General features: G+C 40.1%; 2 protein-coding genes across 2 annotated transcripts; both read right to left on the bottom strand.

The window, feature by feature from the left end:
- Window positions 1-899: 899 nt before the first annotated feature.
- fbxl22 (F-box and leucine-rich repeat protein 22) lies at window positions 900-7,172 on the bottom strand. The gene is made up of 2 exons (XM_085167788.1): window positions 5,215-7,172; window positions 900-2,208 (listed from the first exon to the last, which is right to left on the bottom strand). The coding sequence occupies exons 1-2, from the start codon at window positions 5,784-5,786 to the stop codon at window positions 1,860-1,862; spliced, it is 921 nt and encodes a 306-aa protein (XP_085023914.1). The 5' UTR covers window positions 5,787-7,172; the 3' UTR covers window positions 900-1,859.
- Window positions 7,173-7,296: 124 nt separating this feature from the next.
- Window positions 7,297-19,153, bottom strand: usp3 (ubiquitin specific peptidase 3). The gene is made up of 15 exons (XM_085167777.1): window positions 18,663-19,153; window positions 18,340-18,400; window positions 17,696-17,833; window positions 17,399-17,482; window positions 15,746-15,827; window positions 15,402-15,481; window positions 13,857-13,970; window positions 13,507-13,620; window positions 13,149-13,298; window positions 12,830-12,936; window positions 12,492-12,572; window positions 12,255-12,373; window positions 12,027-12,140; window positions 9,103-9,170; window positions 7,297-8,479 (listed from the first exon to the last, which is right to left on the bottom strand). The coding sequence occupies exons 1-15, from the start codon at window positions 18,751-18,753 to the stop codon at window positions 8,011-8,013; spliced, it is 1,872 nt and encodes a 623-aa protein (XP_085023903.1). The 5' UTR covers window positions 18,754-19,153; the 3' UTR covers window positions 7,297-8,010.
- Between the last annotated feature and the right edge of the window lie 35 nt (window positions 19,154-19,188).

Raw genomic sequence — 19,188 nt, 5'->3', positions numbered from 1 at the left:
ATACACAAATATACATATACACTCTTTAATTTAGCATAATCCCCCATAATCTGTGTGTCTCATAAATAACATTCAATATTTGCACTCACTCAGCCTTATGACTATGGAAATAAAACACTACGTGGAAAGTTTTTTCTTCCCCCTCAAAACCGTTGCAGAGGTTCCCACAAGTGTTTTTCTTTCACTCTTCTGCCCATTCAGTTAATCCCAAACCAGCCTGATAGGGTTTAAGTTCAGGTCTTTCACCTGTTGGAGCTTACCATCTAGTTCTTTTCTTTCTGTGTTTTAAGTCACAGTCTTTCTGTAACATGAAACTCTCGATCAACCAGTCTGTCTTCCTTTTGTTGCCTGCCTTTTTCTCACCATTTTCTGCTTTCCTACAGTACAGTATTATGGTAATAATGCATCAATTAGTATAATAACAGTTTGTTACCAAACCACCTAGTTATAGACTGATGGCTTGCAAGAAATCAGAAAATTTGGGGTGCCTGCATCGCCTTTCAAGGCTTAATTTTCAGTACAAAAGCTGTATGTTTAACAAGTTCCTAATCTCCAAAAAAGCCAGTTTTCTGTGAAGTTCACATGATTTTAGATGATGACGTTTAATTGCTTAAGCTTTGGAGGTTTACATCTTATCTTTGTATCATATCAAATTCACTCGACTTGAACTGCTTCAGTTAATTAAAAACTGGAAAACTGGGTGTCGGAAACTAGCGATTAAGGAGTACCCTGCTGCCGCAGTCACCTGTCATAAATCTGTCACGTGGTATTTACAGACACGCCTGTTCAGCCTAATTTTGTCACTATTACGTAAGATGACAACTCAGGCTTAAGGCATTTTTCCTTGGGAGAATCCTTCCTCTCTGGATGGAGCTCACGACCACACACGTGTTTGAGGGTTTTTTATGTATTTTACTTTTTAATGCTGGAGTGGTTGTAAAAAATGTAATCAAACCATCAAATGCTATTAAAGGAATAGTTTGACATTTAGGGAAAATGACTATTCAATCATTTGGAGATACACAGAGATGATTGATTACACTCCTATGCCTGTGCTGGAAATAAGACAAGGCAAAAGAAGATCTGTCATTCAGTGTGACAGCAGCTACTTTGCTGGAAGAAGAAACTTCCTGAAGTTTCCATTTGTTGCCTGTCAACTAGTCCTGGCCAAGAGACAGGTCACGTGACCCCTTATGCAAACTCAAATTTTGTCATTTTGTCATTTTGTCATTATTTGGCACATGGGAACTCTGGACAATGTCAGGAAAACAACTTGGGACATAGCTTGAGATTGTCTCAGACACTACTGTGTTTGGTTTAGCGTGTTTGGCAGGTGAACTATCTGGATAGAGAGAGCAGAGTGCAGAGAGCAGAGCAAAGGCCATGGATACACGGGACTGATACCTGCAGCTGCTCTCACACGGGCACAGACTGACCCAATCGAACGTTGCACAGACTTTGTACAAGCGAGCTGGCAGGTCAAAGATTGTTTTGTGTCTAGTCCAGCTATGTCTATCCATTTGTGTTGTCACATTCTCAAAATCAACAAAAGTTCAGGGCTGCGGTGTGAAAACAGTTTGTGTTTCTGCAGTTGCTAAATGTCTTTTTTTTAACCTTTTGATAGAATCGATCTGCTCCCTCCTGTTTCTAGTTTGTGTAGCTCCTGGTGGCATCTTCATCTTTTTTCACGTTTTTCCAAAAATGTCAAACTATTTCTTCAAGATTTAAAAGAAATATATAGAAAATTTAAAGTGAAATTAAATACAAATCATACAAAACATCACAGTAGAGTCATTACACAGTAAGTTACAGGAATGCTCCTTTATGGTCCCAGTTAGTGTGGAGGTGAGCCGCTACCATCAGGAATTCTGCAGGACCTTCTGCAGTGTCCTCCTGATTGGTACCCTCTCCTCAGGCTTGCTGTCGGGGATCAAGTCAGCGCTCCTCTCAGCAGTCAGTTGAAGGGCTGGCTTCATCTCCTTACAGTGCTGCAGCCCTGCCTGAGTGATATTCCTACAAAAGTCCACCTTCACCTCCTCCAGATTGTCTCCGTGAGCCACCACGCCCTCCAGGCTGCAGTCAGTAATGCGGACGCAGTTCTCCAGGTGGAGGTAGCGTAGTTTCCCGCAGCACTGCAGCACAGAAATCACATCCCGGTCAGTGATGTGTCCACAGCCAGACATGGTTAGCGACAGCAAGTTGGGGCACCTGTGGTAGAGACATCCGTAAGACATGTCGCTTAACTGAGGCAGGTTTTCACTTTTCACACATAGAGAACAAAACCTCTACTGTGTCATCTTTACTCATAATGCCTTGGGATATATATATATATATATATATATATATATATATATATATATACTGCGAGATGGACACATGATGTGTTTAATGACAGAGCTGTTAAATACCTAGACCGTCTGTGTACACCGAGTCCCACTGGGCCATGTGTGCTTCCTTTCTTTAAAAAGCTTTTGTGAGTAAGTGAAGAAAAAAGAGCCGACAACAATTTTAATGAGAAAACCGCTACTGAAAACAAAATGTCAAGTGTTTCTGTGAAATGCATGCACTGCTGGATTGTCATTCAGTGCACTGCAACCTAGCGGCAGGCCAGAGCTGGTAGACAGGCACCGGGATGGCAAGGGATAGTGAGTGTCATTCATGTTGACAGATGCAGATTACATAAAGACTTACATAATCTTACCACTTCACCACATGTGAGCCCGACATATTCCAGCTGCCTGCGAGTGTTGAGGGCAGTGCCCCAGTAACCTCGGAGCATGCAGTCGATCCATGTGCCCTGCTGCATTGTTGCATGGGCTCAGAGTGAGACTTTAACAGAGCATGTGATCGGACGCTATTGACATTAACAAAATATTGAGGAAGTCGAGCAGTGCACTAAAAAGAAACAGTTCCATTTAGAGACTCGTTTGTCTTTTTTAATGACATAGGATAGGAAGTGGCTAGAAGCAAGAGATAAGAGGAGTAGTATTTTTTTAAACCTATTACATAATCCGCCCTCTCATGGAACTTCCACTGTGCGCAGACTCTTTTGTGTGTTGTTCCAATATTTACACACCCACTTATCTGAATGTGTCTTGCACACACACATAGAATATGTGCACTTACATACATACAGGCATTTAGTTGTTGGCGCGTTAAAGCACCGCCTCAAAGCACCTTGTTTTTTTTAAGTGGAAAAAAATCTCTTTTTAATGGGTTTCTTTGTTTGTTCCGTCTGTAAGCTAGTTTTCAAATTCATTCCCATAATATTTCATATGTTTGCCAACTGTAGGAACGTAGCAGCTGAATGAAAAAAAAAAAAAAAGCAAAAACCTTGATCTTTTCAAAGTAGCGAGGGCAAATATAAGTGCTTCCACCTAGCAGTGTGTGCCTAAAATGTTCAGAATTTTTTTTATGCCTTTAATTTATGTTTGAGACATGATGTAGTTCCCATTAAAAGAAACAGCAGCAAGAGCAGACTGGTCTATGTTGAGCACAAGCAGAGCACCACACCACCAACCTGTAATCATGCCTGTAATGAGCCGTTTGGTTTCCTAACGGTTAATTTGTCTGGTCAAATTATCCAGTGAGCTCTAAAAGGAACTGAGACGTAGTGTACATTTACTGTTCGTGTCCTTCAGTCGTTTGAGGGGAAAGGTTTGCGTCAAAAAAAAAAAAAGCCTAAAACATTGCTGGAACCTTCCATTTTCTAGATTTAGTAGTAAATATTTTCCAAAGCAGCTATCAGATAAATCTCTTAAGCACTTCATAAGCAAAAGTCACGCATGCTCTCGTTATATAAGAGAAAGCATCAGTTTATCCAAATGGTGCGCAGTAAAGATCGGAGTAAAACTACTCAGAAATGTTTAACCAGTCTCATGCCAAAGCTTCTTGTGCCACCCACTGCGCAGCCCACACTATACTGCAAATCAGGCATGTTAATTAATCTTGTATAATTCTAATACTGTGACCTTAAGAAAATTGATTTACTGTAGTTTTCTGGCTCTGCAGAGTATTACACTGAAAGTATACTCCAAAAGAGGCCCGAAGACATGCTATGTTTTATAGTTTTTTCCATGTAGATAAAAAAAAAAAAAGAGAATATAGACACGAGGTTGGCGTCAGCGTTTGCGTGGAGTCTTATCCAGGAAGAGGCAGGCACAGACAGAGCACATGTTCATTCCTCTGACGGCAACAAAGAGCCAATTGTAGGCTCCACCTGCCTGCATAAATCTCCACTATGCAGCTGACTGGGAGGGTCTGGAGCCAAGTCACTCTTTATCACCCCCACAGCCTCTGTGTTCCCTCCCACTTTGTCACGTGCGCTTCCTTTCTTCTGACAATTTGGGAGGGTTTATCAGTATGCAGAGAGTGTGCCTTAAGGACACAGAGATGCAAGCCTCAGACGAAGTGGGTGGTTCTAAACTCTGACTCATCTCACAGCTCTCACATCACAAATCTCAAATTTCACAATACAGGAAGTCCTCACAGGGTTGTACACACGCCACTGAGACTGCCCCTTTTCCCTTCCTCTTGTCCCGGCCAGCTGTGGTGGCCAAGCTCCCTCGCATCGACTGTTATTACTGGCTGCCTTGAAGAAATTATCCAGAGACCTCATTACGCCTCTCCGGGACGATTCATGCCTGGACCCGGCCACGCACACAAGGCCAAAAGCCAAAACGGCTACTTTTCAGCGACCTATCAAGTCCAACTGTCACGTCATTCATTAAATATAATTTGATATGTGACCACAGTTATGTTAGTTAATAGAATCAGTCTTGTGTCCCACAGATGTGTCATTTTTCTGTCTCCACAGCCAGTTGCGGATACGCCATCTGTTTCTAATGATCATGTTCCATGCTGCCTGCAGCTAAACATGGCAGTTAGACTGAGCGACGTGCCTTTAAATGAAAACCATTTGGTTCCCTGATGTGGGTGTAAATGACCCTGAAAGCAACATCCCCTCCCCCAAATTGTGTGAGCATCCTCAAGACACATAAAGAGAGACGCAATTTGTTCTCGTGCCAGTGTCAAGATGAACACAAGCTGCACAGGCTGTGACAATGTCATGTTAATTCTACTCTGCTTTTAAGGTGTTTAAAAGTCAGTGCTTGAGGTATTATTACAGGATATTACAGTGTCCTCTCTCCTCTTCTGTCAGTTGTCATTCTGATCACACAACACAGCAGGGGAGAGCCACACACAAACACTCACATATAGCAGACATGTGCCAGGAACGTGCTGACCAGGCTTTCGTGTTTACTGCAGATGTTCTTCTGAAACGAGCTCTTCAACCAGTCCTCGATGTTGCACACTTTCAGGACCATGCTGGAGTACCAACTAATAGTTAAGTAACGCAACGAGGGTCCCAGCACAAAGTTGTCCTTCCTGAGCTGACAAGGGGAGCTGAAGTGGAGTAGATTCCAGAGACAGGAGTCCAGGAAGACCTCACGCAGCTGATGACAGGTGAGGGACAAACTCTTCCGACTGTCCTTGTCCAGGAAGGAGAAAAGGTGAAGGAGACACTCACGGTTGAGCTGAATGAGATGCATGGTGTGTTGTCCTGAGACATAGAGATAGGCTTCGTCCCTGGGGCAGTGGTAGGCCTGCTGGTAAGCAGCAACAATGAGCCCACAGCCCGTATTGTGTGGCCTAGATACATGATGCCCCCTCAGGCACACCACACAGGCCTGCACATATAAGGCCGTAGAGCACGGGCTATTTTGGGAAGACAACTGCTGTGCAGTCAAAGATGGAAGTGTTTGAGCCATACGCTCCCTTTCCATCTGTCATGGCTCTCAACAGGCAGCAAGTGCTGGATTCAGCCAGATGTTTACACTGTCCTGGCCTAGTTCTCAGATACACACTAAGAGACATAAAAAAAGAGAAACACCTTCACTGGGTAGTGCAGAAACACCCGTGCAACAACTACGGTTAGGGGTCAAGTTGAAGGGAAAAAACAAACCTAAAACACCTTAAGAATTATGAAAAAATTCTGTGATACTTTTAAAAACAGAGGTAGTGAAAAAATAATTGGATGATATATCAGTCTCAAACTTTTACATTAAATGATTCTTTGCAAAATGTACCAATGTTTAAAAAAACCTGTATTTAATGTACAGGGATCTGCATTCCCTGCATTGTGATCAAGACCATCAGAGAGCCACATAACGTGGAAAACGCTTCACGTGAGTGAAAGTCACGAGCCGTTTACGCAGGACTTTGCCTCAAGGAACAGACAGTACTACAACTCAGAGTGTGTTTGTTCAGTTGGCTCGCAGAGGACGTACCGAGTTGGCTAAATGCAAAATACCATTCAGCTCACGTCATCACTCCACACTTCCTTGCCAGCTTTTCCTACGTCACTCTTTATCGGCGATCTCTATAAAAAAAGCAGGACACTGGGAAATTCCACTGCTGGAAGGCGGATCACATTCTGTACTCTGCGTCACCGTGTCACGACGCCCCTTACAAGATCTCCAACGTTGTTTTTTCCACATTTGTGATATAACCAAAAAAATGTGAAAAAACAAAACAGGGGGGGCACTTGTATCACTGATGAAGACAGAATAACAAACCACAGCCACCTGTGTGCAGGCGATGAAGAGCAGCTGCTCCTCAGCATACAGGAGTGCCTGTTCCTGCCAGAGTGAGACGGCTCACTGGGTGGCACGTGTGCCGGGGGGAGGGTGACTCTGCGAGTGTGTGTATGTGTGTTTGTGTGGGGAAGACAACAGAAAGGCTCTCATTTTAGAAGTCCTACTTGGGTCATATCAAAGCCAGCTAACCATTACAAGGCATAATAAGGGTGTTGAGACAGTTGTATACTGGAAATACACATGAAATATATTTTAGTATGCATGTGTCTACTGTACACACACACACACAAAAGGAAAAAAACTGTTCCTAACATATGCATCAATAAATAGTTTGGTGACGTTTAATTTGCATAAAGTACATGAACCTGTTTAGAAAATAGATTTGCAGTATAAGCTTAAAAATAGAGGCTTGTGTAGAAACATTAGTGATGCAGTTCTTTAATTCCTCCAGAGCTGCGCGCTAGGTTAATATCCCTACTCCTGACTAATGAACAGATTTCTATACATGTTTTTCTTCAATATTCACTCCTGTAAAATCTTAACTTGGAACTACACTTTATTAGTTTTGGTCTTACCGTCTTTCCTTGTGACAGTGCAGTAACCACCACCTAACGTGAACCGCGGCGTCTTGTTTGCCTTTTACTGCAGCGGGTCGGCCGGTTGCCGTCGATGATAAAAACAGCCCAACACAAACATCTTAATAAAATGTTCTCCATTGTATTCTGTCATGTTCATGTTGCCTGGCACACATTTGAAGAGAATTTCACTTCAGGTCCCCGTGTATGGCCATTTCAAATCAACATAAAATGTTACATGATACTCCAGCATCAGTACAGGCAAACTTTGAGAATGATCACTTTTTTTTTTTTTTTTTTTACATTGGTTCTGGTCAAGAAGTTAAAACAACTTTCTAAAGCCCTAATGAGCACCAGTCAGTCATTGTATTCTAAATCTTAAAATATCCTCTAATGACTGGAAAACAGAACTACTGGGCTCTTAAGGTGAAAAATATGACATCTGAAACTTTAAAAACAATAGAAATGCCAAATATTACACAGTGTTCTTGACAATGAATCTCTTCAGTCTAGGCTAAACATTGGACCAACTGAGGTTTTCCAAGGCTAAAGCTTCATTACGTTAAACTTTAAACGATCACCTTTGGAATCTATTGGATATGGAGAAGTCTACCTCGGTATGAGGGCACATCATCGAGAGAATACATGCAAAAAGTCCCACTAAACAAATTAAGCAGCAAGTTAAAACATGACGCTTTCAAACAAATCATAACACAAGAGTGAAAATGTGAATGTTATGTGAAAATTATAGTCAAGCACGGTGACAAATGTGATTGAGGTGAAGTCGAAACAAAAGTCACGAGCTGGTCTGAGGCAGTGAAATCTCAAAGAATTATTTATTGTGCAACAGTTTGTAGAGCTTGGTGAGATTCTTCTGTTGCAGCCTTGTCTGAGGTATCTGCATCTGCTGCAGCTTTCACTGATACTGTGTCACCCTCAGCCAGTGTAGCCATGTCTTTGTTCACATCTACCTCCTCTTTCTCGCCCGCGACGTCCCCGTGTGACGATGCTGCGTCCGCAAAATCCATATCTGTAGCTACCGTATCGGCTACGACTGTGTCCTGAGAAACGATTTCTGGAGAAACACTGTCCACAGCTGCAGCGTCCATGGCAGGCTTATTCGTGCCTGTGCTGTTTGATGCGCTTGTGTCAGAGGGCACCTGACCAGTCCTCTCTACGTAGAAGAGGATGTAGGCTTTGGCCTTCCTCACTGTATCCTCATTGGTCAGAGTCACTGTGCTGTCGTTGAAGTGGTACCAGTGACCCTCATGGCTGCCGTACGCTGTATAATGCCCCGACCCAACCCTGTGAACACAAACACACGTCATATTCTGCTGCCTGCTTTCATGTAAGACTTCATCTATCGTTGCTGAAGCAAGAGGGGAGAATTCAGCTCGACAATATAGCAGCAGTAAAACACTGCCACCTAGCGGCCAAAGACAAAAGCACTTTGATTCTGTTTGAATCTAAATGTGTTTTCAAGGACTTGCAGCCTAATGCCTTTTAGCAGCTACATGAATTTTTAAACTGCAGCTTTCACAAAGCGGATGTGATCCGGCTATACAGTCACTCAAAGGTGGCAGATAATAATACACAGATCCATAACCCAGTCTTGATTGCATGCTAGGATTCAGTTCCTTATTCTTCTACAACACAAAAAATACACTTGTACAAAACCCCCCCCCCCCCAAAAAAACATGGATCAAGCTGGCCCTTTTATCCAGAGGAAATAATTAGTTATAATTATATAACTAATTATAGTTATATAATATATGTAGTTATAATAAGTTAAATCAGTTATTAATTATAGCTTTGATTCATGACCTCTAAACATGGACGATTCTTGACTAAGAAAGCTGTGTAATTACCGCATTTTACGCCATCTAACAAATCAGGAAAGCCAGACTCAACAATGTTAAACTACTCACCCAGATCCATGATGCACCACGACAGCAACAAGGTCATACAGGCAGCTCCCTGGTAATGACTTCTCTGGCTGCAAACACAACAGAGCAAAAGGAAAATGCTGTGGAAATGCCCTTAACACCTGGAAGTGGATACAAGCCACAAACTGGCAGACAGACAATAATCAAAACAGTTTACACTCCTTCAGTTATGAGTAGAGATGTACGCGATTAATGGACTACATGTTTAAACGCTGCTGCACTATCTAGTCAGTACCAGAATTACGAGTCAGTTAAGCCTGTTTTTCTTATTTTATTCATGTACAACGGCAGTTACTGGTTGAGCTGGGATACAGGGACACTGACCACTTCACCACACTTCCGATGGCAGTTGAACAGATTAAAGCAAGTAACAACCATGGTAACAAGGCTGTTTTGCAGTATTTTGATGTTTTAAAAAACAAAACAAAGCAGTTGTATATCAGCTTCGCCAGAATAAACTGGATTAGAGCCAAGCAGCCGAGGCCAGGTGTGACCACATTCTTCATGTGGAAGCTCCCAGAAAAGAAGGTCACTGCTGCTAGCACTGCTGAACTCACAGAGCCAAAACAATCTCACTCAGTGTGTGTTTGCAATGGTTTAAGATGTGTCACACTTTTAGTGAGGATTAAAGCATGATTTTATTAACAAGGAAAATTATTGTTTTCATAGACCAAATTATTTATATGAAAAATGCTAAAAATTTCTCCATTTAAATTCTGTTCACTTTTTAATGTTTTCCGAGGATTTTCTGTCGTTTTGACTAGATCAGTTTTTCCTATTATTTAGCAAATTAGCTGCCAAGATCCCGAGCTCTCACTCATTGCTTGTATTTGTGTACATGTGTTGTTTGACCTTCTGTGTGAAGAACAATGTACAAGACTATTTTTATCTGTTGACAGAGCAAAAGGAGCAGATCTGCAACTGACCTCTTGGACTGAAAAAAAAAAAGTCACACAAACATTAAAAATTTATGTTTGCTAATAATTTTAAAGTACAAACCCAATTTCAAAATAACGTATAAACAAAAAAAAGAAAGTTTTACTACTATTTACGTTCAACTCCATCTTGGATTGCTAACTCAGTGTTGGTGGGCTCTGCCGACTTTCCTAATGAGAAATAAAAGCTGAGTGGGCATTCCACATCAAATTCCATATGGGAACTCGGAAATCCTGAATCCTGGCTTATTCACGAATGCCCCATTAAAAGAACAGCTGGAGAAGCAATTAGCAACTTATCCAGTTAATTGGCAACAGATGATTGAGGGACAAAGCTTAAAATCCATATTGGATGTGGTGATCTTCACTCAGTCAGCAATGCATTAAAAACAGACATGATTCTGTCATGGAAAACTCCATCATACAGAGAAGCAGCCATATGTGACTTTGATCAAGAAACCTTGCAGTTTTCTCTGAGCCAAAGCTCATTTAAAATGGACCGAGGTAAAGTGTCTGCGTTCAGACAAATCTACATTTGAAATCCTTTTTGACAGTATGGGAGTGCACGAGTGACTGGAACTTGAAATAGGGCCTTGGAAAGACACCATCAACACTGAAAGGTACATATGGGTTTTAGAGCATCCAGATGACATCTTTTTCAAGGTTGGCCTTGCATATTTCAGCAAAACAATGCTAAACTTTATATGTAACCCTGTCACTGCTCCTTTGAGACATGTTGCTGTATATAAAATATATAAAATTAGCTTATATATTGCTTAAAAGGGTACGTTTTCTCAGTTTAAACACGGGATGTGTTTTCTATGTTCAATTATGAATCAAATATGGATTTATGAGACATTGGCATTTTACAGTGTCCCAACTACTTAGGAATTGTGATTGTATGTTAGGAGAAGCTCTCGTATTATAACAAAAAACTGACATACTTATTGCACAGCGGTCAGAAAAGCGATTTGCTGTAGAATAGCACCCCCTGAAGCTCTGGAGCATTCAGACAAACAAGATTAACACTTGTCACAAGTACTCTGAATTCCAGACCTTACATAAAGATCTAATCAAAAGCAGTTTATGCCCAGTATAAAACTGTTTGCACTCTGAAATGAAATGAAATAGACACTCCATGTCCCCGAATCAGACATAGGTGTGAATCAGCCATCACAGCATCTTGCAAAGTTGTGAACACAAGCACGGACCTCCTACGTAACCAGCTGGAGATCTATCAGAAAGTCACAAATGCAGGTGGTAACCACTGATCCAATAATGAAAAATGCATTCGCTACAGATGGTAGTTTAACAACCCAGGTCTGTGCACTACTGTTAATAATTTAGCATATTTCTTTAATACTTTATTATCAATCAGAGCACTCGTGTACATTTTAGGACACTAGCTTCATCAACCAATCACAATCAGTGTCACTGCCAACAACCACAATGTGTTTTTACCATTGTGTTGATATAAATTCTTATTTAGATGAATGTGTGTTACTTTTTTTTAAATGTATTTTTTTTTAAACTACAATGCTTCATTACAAAAAATTCAAACTAGCATAAGTAAACTACGTTCCTGTTGTGATCTTTCCTACCACACTGTCTTGAATACCAACAAATCTCCACAATGGTAATTTCTGTGAACTTGTTTTTCTGTCGTAAGAGCAGAAAAATGGAAAAAGATGATCATCACTGGCTGTGCAAGTGTTTACTGATACAGCACTGTGAGCTTTTAGGAGCCAACAAAATTGTAGCAAATTTCTGCAAACATTTACTGCAGTTTTTATGAATTTTAGCTGGTGTGTTTTCTCACCAGCCTACTCTGGCCTTTGTATTTTCTGCGATTAAAAGCATATCTTACCCTCTCCTGATTAAACTGCAGATCAACATTTGCTGATCTGACTCTTAAATGTAGCTGTTGTGGAAAAACAAAGAAAATAAAAAGTCTGTCAGTGTTCGGCTCACCTCAAGTAAGTAGCCTCTCATGTCCAGACCTTTCAGTGGAAATTCTACATAGGTATCCACCTTGTTTCTCAAAAAGGCAGTCCAGTGGAACCGTTTTAGGTGCAGGCACAAAACCTATGAGTAGAAACAAAAGTGCAATTTATTTAAGAAGTAAAAGCAAACATATGTTTTTATAGTTTCATAGTAGATACAGTGAAGTGTATATTAAAATATATATTAAAAAAAAACCTTTGGCAGCTTCTGGATCCAAAACTTCTTGGTTGATTTCTGTCTCTTTTTACACTTATGGCAGTAGTACAGCTCTGTGTCATCGAGTTCTTCCAGGTCGGTGAAGCTATGTAAGCAGTCTTAAAGAAAAACAAAAACGAATACACACAAAAAAATTGAAAAGCTCTAAAGAATTTTAGTGTCACAAACTTTGAAACGAGGTCTATAAAAGATCATTTTTGACTACAAGAAACTTACCACGTAGAGTGCATGTTGGCACTGGCTCTTGGTCCTTATTTCTCTTTTGTCTGAACTGACTGGGAATGTCCAAAGACAGATCTGAGTAATAAACACACAAGGGGAAAAACATGAAATGTCACGCACCATCGGGATATATCAAGTTTAACTCTATAACTCTATAATAAATGGGTTTTCATTCATTTATTTGCTTTATGATGTAGAGCAACAATAAAAAGCTACAGAAACCCAAATTTATTTTTGTGTTATCTTGTCAAACACTGACACATGAACTTTGCTGTATGGGACAACAAAAGCAGCTCAGTGTGTGGTTTCACTGACAAAGGTTTATGTCTTACCAAGAAATGGATCAAACTTTCGAGATTCTGTCCCACAAATTAGGCAGTTGACTTCATTCTGAAGTATACCACCAAAAATGGATGTCACAACACTGGCGGTCCCATTTCTGTAAAGAATAAAAAAAACAAAAAAACATGCAGTAGCTTTTACATTCAAGTTATAGTGACTTACTGCTAAATATGGTCATGCCGATAGTATATTGTTATAACTAGTCTGTTTTAACTGGAAAAAAGTAGGAAATATTAACTATATGCAAAAAAATTCAGGATCCCACTGAGACAACAAAAGCAAAATCAGTGTATGGTTAGAAGGACTCACGTGCAGCATTTGCCATCTGTACTAGAGAGTCTGACTCCATCCTGAGGTGAGACTGGATGAGACGCCCCGTTACGGCTGTACTGTAGCTCCCTGTGGAGGTGGTCCAGTAAGTAACGCATGAATTCATGGGCATCCTGCTGCTGATAACCTCTGCACACACAAATACAGCTTTAAATTGCATCCATGCAATGACACACAATGGTTTATTGCAGTTTTTTGATACACAATGCACCTTTGTTAGTAGTGTGACTAAAAACGGTAACACTTCGGAACAACAACAGAAGTGAAACGGAAACAGTTTCCTGCTCTGCATTAGCAGCTTAACTTATAGAAAACAGTTTTTACAATGTGGGTGTACCTGAAACTTGGCATGATTTTCCATATGGCATAAAACAAGGAGTCTGGACTGAAGGCGGTCTGGTTCCCTTGCCATAGGGAACAGAGAGTTTTCCTGAATTCCTCCACCAAAGATCTGTTCAACATAAAGCAACTTTAATTTAGACTTAACCGAAATAATTTTCTGGATTTTTAAATTATACCTGATTTTTTCTTCTTCATTTGCCTACCTATCTTTTCCTTTTCAGCAAAAACATTAGAACTGGATGCCTTACAGAACCACTCACAACTAACAATGTTGCCAATTTTACTTGCTGAAATTAACGTTAATTATTGCCCATAATTCGTCCCTCCTTCAGAAGAGGACCTTACACACTGTTGTCCCCTTGGCTGCGGGTGTGGTACATCCTTCTTCCTGCCGTCTTACCACTGCGTAGAGCCACAGCAGGCAACTCCTTGAAATAGCAGCTGAACTGCTCGATGTTGCTGTCAAAGAAACAAATTTTGCCATCAGTCGTCTCAAACGTAACATCAGCAGACAGCCGACAGGTCGCGAATTAAAGGAAAGAGCAGGAGAGTGTCAAAATAAAATGCTGGACGATTAAACGCTGGGAGAACAGGTTCAAAGCACCTTCGCATTGATTCTAAAAGTCTCTAAACCTTTAGTTGAAATAGCAATGTCCCAGTATGCCCCATGAACTGAAGCAGCGTTATCCTGAAAATATGGAAATGCTTCACTGTAGGGTAAAAAGGCAATCACTCACAATGTCTATCTATTGATCTGCAGTCACATTTTCCTCAGAGGAGACAAATGGGCCCAAAACATGCTAGTAAAAATACCCCAGTATAACACACCTACCAGATCACCTCACTATAGGGATCGAGGATCCAAGTTCCAAATACACTATATGCACAAACGTATTGGGTGACAACATCTGCAGGAGCTTCTGTATCTATTTGCAGATACAGTATAACAGGCTTTTAACAATTTTGCCCATTCATCCAGAAGAGCCTTTGTGAGGTTAGACACTAATGTTTAACAAGAGGGCCTGGCTCGCAATCTAAACTCTAATTCATCCCAAAGTTATTCAATAGGGTGGAGGTCGGGCTCTGCGAGACAGTCGAGCTCCCTTCTCTAAAGGTTCCCACACAGTTGGATACGATTTTCACAAATGTTGGTAAATGAAGAGTGCATGGATAGGTGCTTGATTTTATACAGCTATGTTAAAGGGTCTGAATTCACTGATTAAGAGGTGTGGCTCAAAGTTACATACAATGTATGTACATGCTTTCAAACAAAGTTAACTTCATATTTGAAGGGATGATGCTGGAACCTAACATACATCCAGACTTTGGACTTTTAAAGCAAGAGTAAGTGTGGAAAACCTGAAAAACACATGCTGTGGTCCACACAAGGTTATAACCTTTGTTTTCATGTTTGTTGGCAACCATGAATGGAAAAAAACTACAGCTGAAACTGTCTTAATACATCTAATTATGTATTCACTGACTTTAAAGAGGCAGCAGAAGTTGCCAGGTGATGACAACCTGACAAAATAAAATTCAAAGCAACAAATTTGCTTATTTGTGACATTTTTTAGTTGTTCAAATTACTAATCAATATATTGAAAATGGAAAAAAAAGATATTTTGCAAGAATACTAGCTTCGTTGTCTGTAAATGTGGAACCCCACTGCTCTAATCCTTTAGCATTGTGACTAAATGTGTATTATCTGGGAAACCTGGCCTTTGACTGTGTCTTGTTTCCAAGCAGCCTCTGTAATCCCCCTAACTGTGCCCCAGACTATATTAATAAAGGATGACTGCTTGTGGGGCCCTGGCTCTACAGGGGCAGAGCCACTGAATCGTGCCACAGACTCGGTTCACCACCCACATACCTCGTCCTCAGTGCACTTACCTGAGGGACTGCAGAATGGCATTCATGAAGCATGTGTTTCCAAGGTTGCGCAGGCCTGTAGCACCTAGAGCCACGCCATCCTGAGAGAGACGAGTATATGTGCATGTTTAAAGCCATATGGAAAAATTCTGCTTTAAACTGACATTTAAAGTCAGTTGGCGTACAGCTCTATAAAGACGCTGTGACTCATTTAATTGAAGCCCTGCACCACAGTGTAAAAAATAGTCTTGTAAAAGTTTTAAGGAGTGGTGCAGTCTTTTGTGCTGGGAGTGGGATTCTAAAGTAGCTGCTATCTTTACTTCTTTTTTCAAGGCAGCAAACATTTGCCTTGAACTATTACTTACACTGTCTTTTAACAGCTTGCCATCTCCTGCTGGGCTATCCTGAAGTTTCCTTTTCCTCTGTCGCTCACCCATTAGTGCTGAACTGTAGGCAGAAAAGATTACTTGCGTCACCCGGATAAAGCAGATTACTTTGGTGCATGTCTTAACTTGCCTAGCATACTCTTAGAGTAGGGCTACAGGTATCAATTATTTTAGTAATCAAGTAATCTATCGATACTGAAATATTTTTAAGTTGAACTGTTTTACAAAATCTCTAATGAAAAAAACAAACTAAACTCTCTGATTGTACAAACATGCCATATTGAATTACATTTTTAACTAAACATCTTCTTTAATGCAGAACTATAGAAATAATCTCAAGTAGAGTCAAAGGTCAAACTTGAATAAAACAAGATGTATATGCAAACTTGTCCAAAATAAAGACAATGTTGGATAATACCTCCCACCCACTGCATGACATGCTGGTCAGTCACAGGAGCACGTTCAGTGGAAGACAGAGTACCAAAAAGCACCACTGAACGACACAGGAAATCATTCCTGCCTGTGGCCATCTCCACGTACAACACATCCACTTAACACACTGTATACTGCAATAGCTACACCCTTTTTGCACATGCTCTCCTCTTATTCAGCTATTTATTAATAGTGACTTATATATATATAAGTCATGTATATATTGTGTCTATTTCTTACTTAATGTATTGTCTGTAACCAAAATAATTTCCCCTGGGGATCAATAAAGTATTCTGATTCTGAAACTAAACTAAAGCATAAAAACTTACCTTTACTGTATTCTTGGAAGGTTCTTCCTATGTTGATGTTTTAGTGTTGTTGAAACAGACGTTTTGTAAACATTAATTAATACTGATAATAATTTAGTGCCCAGCTTAACAACCACCAGGACAATGACTCAGAATGTACTGGCCCATGTACAATTTTCATTGTATTGTTTTAAAAAAGCTGTTTAATTAATATAATATTTTATATTACTTCAATTTCAATCTGAACAGTGTTACAAAAGCCTTGAAATTATTATAGTTTACTACACTACACTACAAACTGGAGGTTTACTGCAGATTTTTGTGTGGTGTAGGACAAATGGCGGTGGATGGAGCAGCTACAAAGTTTGTCTGAGTTTGTTGATCGGGTGCTTTGATGACGACCTCCTGCTAGCTGTTTCCCAGTAAGGATTTTATTGGTGATCACTGTTCCTATGATCACTGTTCCTGTGTTTTTTTTTCCACTCAGTCTGAGCTCAGCGTGGCTCCACCTCTGTATACAAATTCCGGCTACGCGTTTAATTATGTCAGCATCATCATCACTGCTGCTGTTGTGTTTTTGTTCAAAACTGGGAGCTGTGTGGGCTTAATGTTGTCAAACTTTCTATTCATATGCTGATCCTTAATATGTTTGAATTTCTGTTTTTTGTGACAAATGCAGGTGAAAAACTCGCATTTACATCATTTAACACAACGGTGTGTGTGTGTTAAATGAACCATTGAAGCAAAGAATTTGCATTGTCAATTTTTTATAATCGAACTACTCGATGAATCATTGCAGCTCTACTCTTGAGATATCAAAACAAATTGTCCTTTTTAAACAGTAAAAGGCAACCATGACAGTAAAATGAGGAACATATTGTTCAATACTTACTTTTCTAAACTCTGAAGATGTTCCCGCAACTTCTGCACTTGCCCAAGTTTGGTGTCGTTCACAACAAATTCATCACATCTGTAACTATTAAATACACATTAACAACAACATATTATTATTACAAATATACTAATATTGTTACATCTTTCTCCGGTAGCAAAGAAATGTGGAAGAAATTATTACAATCGATACAGATTTTAATCAAGTTGGATCATTTTATTTATTTTTTTTTAAATGACAACACAATCCTCTGACTGGTAAGAGATGAGTCAGACTGTAGTCAGAGAGAACACTTACCAAAACACACTGTAGCTGCTGCAGTCCATGCAAACAGAATGATGGATTTTCTCTTTTTCATGTTTCTCACCCTTCCTTTGACTAACACAAAGGACTTGATTCTCTTCAAAGTGTTTCTTTGCATGCCCATTGACATATCTGTGAGGAAAGAGACAGCTTTATAAACACACATATGGAATTTCCTTGAAATGACTCAATAGTTATGCTCAAAAATGTATTTATTTTTGGTTAAAAGGTTTTACGCAATTACGCAAGGGGAATGTTTTAAAATCAGAAGTGTTTTTTCCCCTCCCAGAAGTTTAACAAGTGTTTGTTGTGTTATAAAGCTTACAAGTGTGAATTGAATTCTGGAAACACATTTTTTGTTAAAAAAAAAAAAAAAAAAAAGGTTTGGCAGAATATTTTTTTTACGTTTTATTAAACAGAATAAGCACAGGCTAGGGCCAGTAGGATCGATCATATTAAAATCACAACTGAGGGTTTTTCACAGTCATCTCAGTGACCACCGGCTGCAGTCTACACCGCTTTATTTAGTGTGTCCTTAAGTGACTGAATGATTGAAGTTGTTTGTCCCAAAGTCAATAGCTTCCTTAATAAAATTACTAAGAGGGCGGTTTAGCGAACAAAACAAAACCCAAACTCACCGTCCACAATGAACCATCAGACAAGTAAGGCAAATCCATGGACTTTTATTAGACCTGCAAACTAAACATAAAAGATGATTCCGTTTAATGAACTCGCATATGTAAATAAATAATTCTCTCAACAGTCATAAAGATATGGCGAATTGTGATTTGCCCTTGCGATATCTGCTGTTGACTCGTGGCTAGTGCTTACCTAGCAGACAGAAATATGGCAGTCTGCTCACAAGTTGGCATCCAAAAATACTGCGCACCGAGCTACGCTTATGTACAACGAAATTAATTTTACTGAAGTAAAATGAAAGACAGAAAAACGCTCCTCTTACCGTTACAACACCAGGAGGACGGAGTACCGTTAGGGAACCTGGAAGAATCAAAGGCACCGCTTATGTTTGAGCTCAGATGAGGGCACTCCATCAGCTCACGACTGTGAGTGAACCGACGTTATAACCAGCACTAACACACCAACAGTACCGGGACCCGGGAAGCTAACAATAGTTAGCCAATTAACCTAAAACTAGCTAGCTAACGTTAGCAGATCTACTACTTCTGGTGGCGAACGCACGTTTTCCTGCTTTTGCTTACGCCGACGCGTTATGCAGCTATTGTATAGCTTCCATAATTTCACATTAAAACTGTTTACATAAATAAAAAGAGCCGCTGCTTCCACCCGCACATACTGTAAGATGAAATCGTAACCTTATCTTTGGTGTTAAGAGGTACCAGATAACTGCTGGCGCTTTCCACAAACAAATGGAAATGGAAATAACTTGAGGAAGTGACGTACTGTCTGCCGGCTCACACACACACAGACAAAGATTAAAAACTTAACCAGAGAATTTTTCCCACCAC

This window comes from Neolamprologus multifasciatus, chromosome 7 (genome assembly GCF_963576455.1).
Source record: "Neolamprologus multifasciatus chromosome 7, fNeoMul1.2, whole genome shotgun sequence".
Classification (NCBI taxonomy): Eukaryota; Metazoa; Chordata; class Actinopteri; order Cichliformes; family Cichlidae; genus Neolamprologus; species Neolamprologus multifasciatus.
This window is presented reverse-complemented; position numbering and strand designations above follow the sequence as displayed.

Excerpts from the sequence above, each read along its gene's own strand:
- fbxl22 (XM_085167788.1), bottom strand. The coding sequence starts at position 5,786 with ATGGAAAGGGAGCGTATGGCTCAAACACTTCCATCTTTGACTGCACAG. Across the intron at positions 2,209-5,214 it reads CTGGCACATGTCTGCTATAT|GTGCCCCAACTTGCTGTCGC; the intron begins GTGAGTGTTTGT and ends TCTCTACCACAG.
- usp3 (XM_085167777.1), bottom strand. The coding sequence starts at position 18,753 with ATGGAGTGCCCTCATCTGAGCTCAAACATAAGCGGTGCCTTTGATTCT. Across the intron at positions 17,483-17,695 it reads AGCAGCTACAGTGTGTTTTG|TTACAGATGTGATGAATTTG; the intron begins GTAAGTGTTCTC and ends TGTATTTAATAG. Across the intron at positions 9,171-12,026 it reads TGAGAGGCTACTTACTTGAG|CCAGAGAAGTCATTACCAGG; the intron begins GTGAGCCGAACA and ends TTGTGTTTGCAG.